Source organism: Caloenas nicobarica, chromosome 5, assembly GCF_036013445.1.
Source record: "Caloenas nicobarica isolate bCalNic1 chromosome 5, bCalNic1.hap1, whole genome shotgun sequence".
NCBI classification, from domain to species: domain Eukaryota; kingdom Metazoa; phylum Chordata; class Aves; order Columbiformes; family Columbidae; genus Caloenas; species Caloenas nicobarica.
The window spans coordinates 68,081,764-68,091,651 of NC_088249.1; the positions used below are offsets into that span (position 1 = coordinate 68,081,764).

A 9,888-nucleotide genomic window follows, 5' to 3' on the forward strand; every position below is an offset into this window, starting at 1 on the left:
TGCAGCTCATTCACAAGCTCAAGAATCCGGTAACGATGAAAACTGAAATGGGTTTTTCATAGTTTGATATTGCTCTGGGTATTGAATGAAAGTAGCAGATGAAACACAGCAAACCAAGCCATGCATTTGCAGTAGAAAAAGGGGATTAGGCAGAAATTAAGCAGTTCCAGGTTTGTGTTTAATTTCTATTTGTACTTGACACTCATTTAAGCTCCTCCCAGGACACTACGACTTAGAGATCATAACACCTGTTCGTCTACAGGACTTGATGTGTTACTGTTTAACACTGTTGTAGAGATAATGTATTTACAAAAACTATATTATTTTGCAAGCCAGATTTTGTTGAGAATGTCATGACTACAGCTTTTCCCACCCAGCACTTGTTGTGGCCATTGCTCAGTCACAGAGCTGGATACATAATATTAGAGAACTCATTTCCTTCCTGGAGTAAAGCTGGGAAGAGATCTCCAGTTATGGCTGTGCTACTTCTAAGGATGGGGGAAAAGGTAAGGGAGAAGAAATTATTTACATTTCAAGAATTAAATTACTTTTCTAGGAAAAAAAAAGTCTATAGATGACTTATTTCATATTTGGTAATATAATACTAGCTGTGAAAGCACATGCACTGTTTGCAAGCTGATACAGTCAGAATGTTGTTTCCATGGCTTTCTTTAATGATTTATTTATGGGTATCCATAATAGTGCACATTGCTTTATTGCATTTAATGTAGAACACCTGTTCTTGTAAATGTGGAGATGACCCCTGAGCACTTGTGCTCCAGGGTAAGTGTGAATCCCAAGGGCCTGCCAGCCTTAGCCACGTTCCAGCACGTTATGGGGAAAGAATCTCCAGTATTGCTAACCTAAGGCTGAGATCTTTCTGTATATATACATGTAAAAGCCTCCTGTGATCTCCGTTTTGGCTTCTTAAACACGTATTAAATTATTTAGCTCACTGGTGAAAGGTTATATAATGAGGATGCAAAATATTGTGTTATCAGTAATATTCTGCTGTCGTGTTTTCATGGGAAACATTCCAAACTCTGGGCAGAGGATGGATCCATTCTGCACTGGTGCTTCCTCTTCAAAACCTCCCGTCCTTCCCCTTTGTGTGCCACTCCTGCCAGCATGGCACCACTGAAACTGGTTTAATAAACACTGGAATGAGAAACTCAAAAACTGCAGGTATTGCTGACATTCTGATGCTTTGTCTGGTGTCAGAACAGCCTCTAGTCAGCATCTGTGAGAACACGGCTCTGCTTGGGACCTATAAACCACGCTGGGGGCAGGAGGAATTGCTGGTAAATCGTGGAAAGCCCTGGGGAAGTGCAGATTTTCCCATTTTGTGTTAAAAAATTTCCATTTCCCCTGTATTTTGCTGCCATGGGTGACCAGGGCCCAAAGGCTGGGAGAAACTGTTTCTACACCCCACTTTCTTTATCCTTCTTCATCTTCAAAGGCTGATGGAAAAGTTTATTTGTATGTGCTGAGAAGCAGAGGCTGCGATCCTTGCCCAACACGGCTTCCAGGTGAATGGCTTTCCTGAAATTAGTTAGATTGAGACTTAATTTGGACCCCGAGGGAAGGGGCTTCCTTCACCTCCTGGCTTTCCTCCCCAGGGACTGGTGGGAGAGGGGCTTATTGCTCAGAAATGCACTGCTGCCTTTAACACAGCTTAACTTCAATGCACGGAGTCTGGGGTTTGTGCTGATTTTAAAATAAATGCATAAATAAAATGGGGGGGGAAGGAAAGGAATAAAAACAGCCTGCTCTGCCCAACTGCCTGCTTGATCTCCGCGAGCAGATCTTCATCCCTGCCTTTCATCCCTCCTTTCACGCCACTTGCACGGCTCCCCCGCGGGCAGAGGGACGCGGCCCCTTTAAGACGCCGCCAGGGAGGGGGCGGGGCTTTGCGCGCGCGCGCCGCCACGTGACGCGGTGGCGGGCTTCTCCGAACCGGCGGCGGCCGCGAGTGTCCGGAGCGGGCCCGGCCCCGCCGCGGGGCGAGGGAGGGAGGGAGCGACCGGGACCGCCGGCCCCGCCGCGGGGTGAGTGACCCGGGACCCGCCGCGGCCTCCCGCTCCGACCCCGCTCCGCTGCGGGGCGCGGCCGGGCGAGCAGCGGCCTGCGCGCCGGTGACCGGCCTGGCCTGGCGAGCTGCTCCGGCGGCCTGAGGGGCGGGGCGGCACCCGAGGCGGGAACGTGAGGGGAAATTGGAAGAAATAGTAAAATTAGACGAGGTGGGAGTAGCCAGAGTAGGAAAAAGAAGGGGGTTCTGAAACGCGGTGCGTCAGGGGGGCGGCGGCGGCCGGGCCGCGGGTGCCGGTTGGGGCCTGGGGGCTCCGGCCGGACCCGGGGAACAGGCGGCGTGGGCGCGGGGCTGCCCGGCCGGGCCCCGCTGCCTCTGCTGTCCCCGCTGGACGCCGGTGTCCGGGGGACCGTGGGTGCCCGTGCGGCTCTGCCGGGCCCGGGCGCGGTCGCTGCGCGGCGCCGTGTCCGCGCCGTGCGTGTCCCCGGTTCCCCGGCCCGCCGTGCCCCCGGCCCGCTCCGGTGCCGTGTGCAGGGGCGGCAGGGCCGGAGGCGGCGGCTGAAGCCCCGTCCCCGCCTGAAGGCACCGGCGCTGTGCGTGTGCCGAGGGCAGGATCCTGGGCACAGCCCAGCTGGGACATCCAGTGCCAGCTCCATCTTCTAACGTGACCCAATAACTGCTCGCTCAACGGGATACTGCTAATACCAAACTAATTTGCTCTATTGTGCTCCTAAATACTGTGGAGCTCCCTATTAAGCCTCTTATTATTCCTTACAAGGTAACAAGAGTGCTTTGGATTTTTTTTTATGTTTAATACTACATAGGAAAGCACAGCACACAAAAGAATTTTCTTACAGCACTCCCATACCGTGCACTAAGAGATATTGGAGGGCAAAAACCATCACATACTACTTAGGGTGATCTGTCAATATGTTTTGAACCGCTTCGCATGTATATCTTGTTTGGATGGCGTGTGTTGCATCCCAGAGTTGTTTGGTTTTCTCCTAGTGGGGTGATGGCGATGCAGCTGGACGCGAACGCAGACACCTCGGCAGAGGAAGAGAGCTTCGGGCCACAGCTCGTCTCCAGGCTAGAGGTGGGTGTGCAGTCGGCTCTAAAGCCACTTCCCAATAAATCTGCTGGGCCTTTTCCTTCGGCGCAAGTCATATCTGAAAATTGTGTTGCTAAATTCTTACTTGCGTTTTGTCAAAAAAACCCCAGAACAAACCAAAACCTTCACCATGTTCACAGTTCTGTTTTGTGTTACATTACTGTGCTGTCTACCTTTTCCTAACGTGTATTGGTTACCTCCAGTGTCTATTAAACCAGATAACAGTATCTTCTGCCCTTTCTGTGCCATCTGTGTAGTTAATAGCTGATGCAAACGTTGCACCGGTAAACAGAGTTATTTATGGTTCTCTGCATGTAAGTGAACAGGGACGTAACATTCAGTACGCTGACTTGTAACAACGGGGTTTGATCCAGATCTGCTGAAGTAGTTGAAGGCATTCAATGGAAGTTACATTAAGGTATTTGTGTTGTAATAAGTCCTTTTTTCCCCTCTCCCTTTCAGCAATGTGGTATAAATGCAAATGATGTGAAGAAATTAGAAGAAGCGGGATTTCACACAGTGGAGGCTGTTGCTTACGCACCAAAGAAGGAGCTGCTAAATATTAAAGGCATCAGTGAAGCCAAAGCTGACAAAATCTTGGTAAGGGTGTTCTGGAAAAGCTTTAACCCAAGATGTTCAAGAAGTTTTATTTCCACTGGCTTGAGGTGTTCTGGTGATTTTGGAAGGTCTCTGTTAACAATATACTGAGAAGGGCAGTAAAGATAGTTAGACATATGATGTGACTTTTGATGCAAAGAGACAAAAAACACTAAGACACCAAAACCACTAAAACACCTCAAGAAGCTCATTAACTGAACGAGCAGAACGACCAGAGAGAGGGTCAGTCCTATGTTCCCAGATTTGTCACACTCTTGCCCTGAGCATCCGCTCTTGGCAGGTGTCAAGGCAGAGGATGCCGCTGTTCTTCTGACACATTTGAATTACACATGTTAATTGCATGTCTCAGCGGGTGTTCACCCTGGGACCTGGAGTTTCCTTCTGGGGACGGAGCGTGAAGCCCGAGTTGCAATCTCACTGCATCTTCTGGGGCAGAATGTGGAGTTTCTGCCACACCAGTTCTCATTTATTGAAATCTACCCTAACACAATGTTTAACTCCCATCCTTTTCTTACTTTGCATGTTTATTCGGTATTAGGCAGACAGCATTCCCGGCAGGCTGTGTGTCTATCCCCAGTGTGTGGAGCTTCACAGGGACAGAACTGACCTGCTTTTTCTTTGAGCAGAATTTCAGTTCTGTTCAGAGGTACCAACTCATATATGGTCTATAAAATAAAATGTATGCATCAAATTATATAGGTGCTTCTCCATTTGGCAAAATAGAAAATTATAGTATTAATTACTGGAGGACGTAATTGAATGGGATGACTGCTCCTTGCACTGTTTATTTTGGTTTTCTTTAGGCTGAAGCAGCTAAACTGGTTCCAATGGGTTTCACCACAGCAACAGAATTCCACCAGCGAAGGTCAGAGATCATCCAGATCACCACCGGCTCCAAAGAACTCGATAAACTTCTTCAAGGTAATAACTTTATTTCTCTTTATTGATTAGCCTTCATTATATGTTTTTTTTCTGGTGAACATGATCCTTAGACAAAACCAGAGAAGACACACAAGTTCTGGTTGAAGGGAAGGTCTCCTCAAGTGCTGCTCTCTTGTATCACCGTTGATTTTCTATTAAAAGCTGCAGAAATAATTTTTAAACCTTTCAGTCATGATGCAACACCCAGAGCTGTTCGGTTTGGATGTTTCTAGTTTCCAGTCTATGACCTATTTAAAAGAAACAAAACCAGGTATTATCTTCTCCCCATTCCTACTTGTGATCACAAAACAAGGCATTTCGGCTTTTCAGCATCTTCAAAATTACACTTATCTAAACTTCTTATCTGCAACGTGGACAAACCTCAGTAGGAAAAGCAGTTTTTCCAAGTAGAGTGTTGAAACTTTTAACCAAAGAAAGTGTTTAAATGAGCCGCTGTAAACGTAATACTTTATACGTCTGGTCTTTGTTTGAAGTACGTGACCTTTTTATTTTTCTTTTAGGAGGAATAGAAACAGGGTCCATAACAGAGTTATTTGGGGAGTTTCGTACTGGAAAAACACAGTTGTGTCATACCTTGGCTGTAACCTGTCAAGTGAGTAGTGCACTGTCCTAAAATTGAGTATTCAGACAACACGGCTTTGGGATCTTTGCTCATTTGTGCACTTTTCTCAACCAACACAAATGAGATACATGAGAAAGAGCTGCAAAGAATATGAGTATTTTTATTTGTTCGCAAAGAGCCCCCAAAACACTTGCAGCACCCCTGGCTGTACTTGCAGCTTTCTAGGATCTTTGGTTTCGTGCCTAATACGCTTACTGAGATTACTTTAGCACAAATTAAATCTGTAATGCTTTTTGCCTGTATTTGACATGTTCTGTAGTTTGTTTTTTTCCTGACAACAAAATTTAACACGTTAGCCTCATAGCATAATTCTAGGTCTTAAAAGCAGAGAAGCGGTTGATCTCTCTTCAGGTGCTCCGCTTTCTTATCACCAGGAGTGCTGAAAATTTGAGAGAAGAAACTGTGTTGGGTTCACTGAGTTTTTGTGACTAGCTGCCTTTTTAGGATATATTGATATATCCTAAGCTTACTTTACTTATTTTTGTAAAAACCTTCAGCCCGCTCTTGCTGTCAAACAGTAGATCAGTTTGGAGTAACTATTTTTCTAATCTTAGTTTAAACAAATAATAGTGTTTATTACTTCTAGAGGATGTTATTTCATAAAATATTAGAGGGTTTGGGCTTAATTTGATCATTTAGTTAACACCTTTATGCACCTAAACTTACCAGCTCCAAGTGAAGCTCCTGTCCTTTTATGTAGGTATCAGAGATTGAAAACAGGGATCTTTCTTCTCACTTTTCCCAGATAAATGTGGCTTCAGTCACAATAGCTTGGTATGTTATTTATTGTGTGATATCAGCTGGGGGTTAAGGCAATAACTGGATTATTTGTCGATATTTTATTTCGTGTTTGTTCATTTGCTTTTCCTTTAGCTGCCCATCGACCGGGGAGGCGGGGAAGGAAAAGCCATGTACATCGACACCGAGGGGACCTTCCGCCCAGAACGGCTCCTCGCCGTGGCCGAAAGGTCTGTGCTTGGGGCTCTTTTTGAAGCAAGGGTTACAATTACTTATGGGATATCTTAATTATTTAATAGGGAACATTGTGTAAATCAGCCTGTTGCCTTAAATTCACGGGACTGTTGCAGTAAGAACTGTCTCTAAAAAAAACCAGCCAAACAAAAGCCTGTCTGTATTCTGGTTGTCTGCCCACCTACCCACACGTTAGATCACTTTATCAGCTGTAATTTATAAAGGTTTCTAGTTTTACTCGGATGTGTCAGTAGCTGACATCACTGCCCTGCAATGGGATGGCTTCACTTCTTACCACTGTCTCTTTCAAGTTCAGTTTTACTGGTAGTGAGATACATTCAGAGATTTTTCTTAAATTCTGCCAATACCTTGAAACAAAGATTCTTTTGTAAAAAGGTTAAAGCAACAGCGGCTGGCAAAACGTTGTTAGGAAATAGGAGAGCATCCGCTGACCAGCTGAAAAGCTGGTTTCTCATCTCCTGCCTCTATCCTAGGATGTTCTGATGTGATGTAGCATGAAATGAAAAAGCAGAACAAATTATGTATGTTCTCTCTCGTCGGAAAAAATATGATGCGGTTCAGATCCAAGGAGGATAATCAACTGGTTGTCCAGATTCTAAGGGATTTCTCAAAGTCCCATGTGAATAATTTAAATACAAGATATTGAATGCAACTTTTTTTTAGAATTTCGATAGTAAAACACTGACAGAGGTATTGCAGGTGGAAGGCTATTTATCACTGGTTTTTATTAGCAATATATTGCTTGTGGAATATTCTGTTCTAGAACCATAGCTTTCCTTGCCTATGGTTTTATTTTCAAGTAAAATGCCTGGTGTTCTACTTTATTATTGTTCCTAGGCAGGAAAATATCCTTTAAAACTGGTTTCCAATCATTCTGTGCTCTTTTCATCACCAAGTTGTGTTGCATTTTTTTGCTGTCTGTCTTTATGTCTAAGACTCTCCCAGGAATGTGAATTTTTAATTCTAGTTTTTAGGTAAACCTGCTAGATAACTGCTATTGATGAAGTTGTCACTTAAAGATTGATTTTTTTCCCCACTGATTTCTCCAGGTATGGCTTGTCTGGCAGTGATGTCCTGGATAACGTGGCGTACGCTCGAGGTTTTAACACGGATCATCAGACCCAGCTCCTGTATCAGGCGTCTGCTATGATGGCTGAGTCCCGGTAAGACTGACCTAGATGAGGTGACTTTTGTGCGATACATCTCCATATCACATAATAATTCAAGTTACAAAGCTCCCTGAGGATGATGAACAAGTCTAAGTAAAGCATAGATCACAAAATTGTGAAATGTCAAAGTAAACATTTATTTCCAGTGTTAACTTTAGTGCAATATCCTCGCTTTCTTCAGTGCTTAGCGCCATTAGATCAGGTTTTGTTAGTCTCAGACTGGACTAGGCTTCGGCACACCCAGATAATAAGCTGGGTGTATCAGCTGCAAGTTATTACCTCGTGCTGTTAAATGTTGGGTGGCAGCAACTGACTTGAACTGCGACAATGATGTTACTGTACAGAGAACAAGTGCCAGCCTGAGAAACAATTCTGCAGCTCGGTTTATAATTGTTTTCAGAAGTAAAGAGTGGTGATTTAGGGCACGCCAAGCACCACGGAAACCTGGGCTTCAAAATAAGATGTGTGGAGTCCTTGGAGGGAAGGAGGTGGCAGATGAGGTGTGTAGGAACCTGTCCGCAGGATATCTGTGGGGTCAAAACAGTAAATTCTGGGCTAGTTAAAAAGAGTACAATAAACATCAGGTTTGTGTAATGCAGGAACTGTATTTGGGTTGCTGTGTCGGCAGGTACGCACTGCTGATCGTGGACAGTGCCACGGCCCTGTACCGCACCGATTACTCGGGCAGAGGCGAGCTGGCGGCGCGGCAGATGCACCTGGCGCGGTTCCTGCGGATGCTGCTGCGCCTGGCCGACGAGGTGAGCCGGGAGCCTCATCCTCCAGAGCACTGCGGATGGGTTTCTTTCTCATGGAAAGCTTTGCAATTGTGTACAAAGGGCTTTCTGCCCATTCAGTGTCTGCTTGCATTTTATTTTGAGAGCCATGACAGAGTGGTTACGGACAGCGGAAGTGCATGTGTCCTTTTTTTTTCTTTCCCCCCGCTTTGTTCAGATTGTGGAAAATAACAGCATTTGGGTGTGTTGTTTTTCTCGGTACAGTTTGGCGTGGCGGTCGTGATCACCAACCAAGTGGTAGCGCAGGTGGATGGAGCTGCCATGTTTGCTGCAGATCCCAAAAAACCCATCGGAGGAAATATCATTGCCCATGCTTCCACCACGAGGTGAGAGAACAGCTTGTCACCTTCCCTTGGCCTTATTTTGGAAGATGTTAGGGAGTGAACCAATTACCTCTAAATTCTGGGTTTCTACATAGTCTGTCGATGGCTTTTCAGCAGATGAGCGTGACTGAGCACTTGTTAATCCGCAGTAAAACCAACAGTGTTTTCAGGAGTTCCTCCAGCTCCGCAGTGTGCTGTGTTTATGTGCTAACGTCATTTTTTAATGATGACGACAGTGATTAACTGACCTGTGGTGTTTCCTTCTCTCCCCACAGACTGTATCTGCGAAAAGGCCGCGGTGAAACCAGAATCTGTAAGATTTATGACTCTCCTTGCCTGCCCGAGGCTGAAGCCATGTTTGCCATCAACACTGACGGAGTGGGCGACGCTAAAGACTGACCACAGCGCTCTGTCCCCCGTGTCACCCACGGCTGGTGGCCGCAAAAAGTTCCTTTGTCTGGCACCTTCTGGATCTCCAGCTGCTGTTCAAGTGCCAGCAGAATCTGCTGAACTTCAGTGTAAAAGCCCATCAGGTGAACACACTTTGAGACACAGCCAGAGATGTTGCTTGGAAGAGCCCCATGCTCTGGGGTGTTAGTCACAAATTACAATAATGGGATTTCTCAGGATTGTATTTTCCTCCGGGCTGTTGCTCCAGCTGATTTTACCGGTGGATGTAGCGCAGTAAAAGCAAAGAGCATGTGGCTGCAGTTGGTAACTTGGTGAATTTGAAATAGCATTGATGGCTTTGTCAAATAAGAAAAGTGTTGACTTAACTACTTAAGGGATTGCTTTAGTTGTCAAATAAAGCAGAATGGTTTTCCACAGTAAGATTGGAGGCTATTGCGGGGATTGGTGATGGTCACAATCCCTATTCTTTATGTTAATTTCGTTTTGGATGCTGCAACATGCTGGGTTTGGGCAACTGTTAATTTACATTTCAGTTACATTCTTTTTTGTATTTCATTAATTCTCTGTGGAAATCTGCTTTTAATAAAAAGGACCATGAAAATATTGATGACATTACAGGTTTCCGGTTCAGCCAGGTGTTAATTCACAATGCACCATCTCCTGGCTGAGAGGTGTGCGCTGACCTGTGCTGGAGTGCCCTGCACGTGGCTTTTAAGAGTTTTTTGAGGTTGAAAAGGTTCTTTTGTATTATGCAATATTTTTATGTAAGCTATCTATTGTGAACTCCTCTAAACTTGATTAAAGAGAACAATATCATAGTGGTGGCTGGCAGCAAAAAATCTTTTCCTCATCCTTTTTCTCTGGGACGATTTTTCT

General features: G+C 45.3%; 1 protein-coding gene across 2 annotated transcripts; it reads left to right on the plus strand.

The window, feature by feature from the left end:
* The first annotated feature begins 3,044 nt into the window (after positions 1 to 3,044).
* On the plus strand, positions 3,045 to 9,079 carry RAD51 (RAD51 recombinase). Of its 2 annotated transcripts, XM_065636278.1 has the most exons (9): positions 3,045 to 3,125; positions 3,603 to 3,740; positions 4,562 to 4,679; positions 5,201 to 5,292; positions 6,196 to 6,290; positions 7,365 to 7,478; positions 8,113 to 8,242; positions 8,483 to 8,604; positions 8,877 to 9,079. In XM_065636278.1, exons 1-9 carry the CDS (start codon positions 3,045 to 3,047, stop codon positions 8,998 to 9,000), a joined length of 1,014 nt encoding a protein of 337 aa, XP_065492350.1. In that variant the 3' UTR covers positions 9,001 to 9,079. The 2 variants fall into 2 exon arrangements, with proteins under 2 accessions (XP_065492350.1, XP_065492351.1); XM_065636279.1 differs by lacking the exon at positions 8,483 to 8,604 and having other exon boundaries at positions 3,051 to 3,125; positions 8,877 to 8,903.
* Positions 9,080 to 9,888: the final 809 nt, after the last annotated feature.

Excerpts from the sequence above, each read along its gene's own strand:
- RAD51 (XM_065636278.1), top strand. The coding sequence starts at position 3,045 with ATGGCGATGCAGCTGGACGCGAACGCAGACACCTCGGCAGAGGAAGAG. Across the intron at positions 6,291-7,364 it reads CTCCTCGCCGTGGCCGAAAG|GTATGGCTTGTCTGGCAGTG; the intron begins GTCTGTGCTTGG and ends TGATTTCTCCAG. Across the intron at positions 7,479-8,112 it reads GCTATGATGGCTGAGTCCCG|GTACGCACTGCTGATCGTGG; the intron begins GTAAGACTGACC and ends CTGTGTCGGCAG.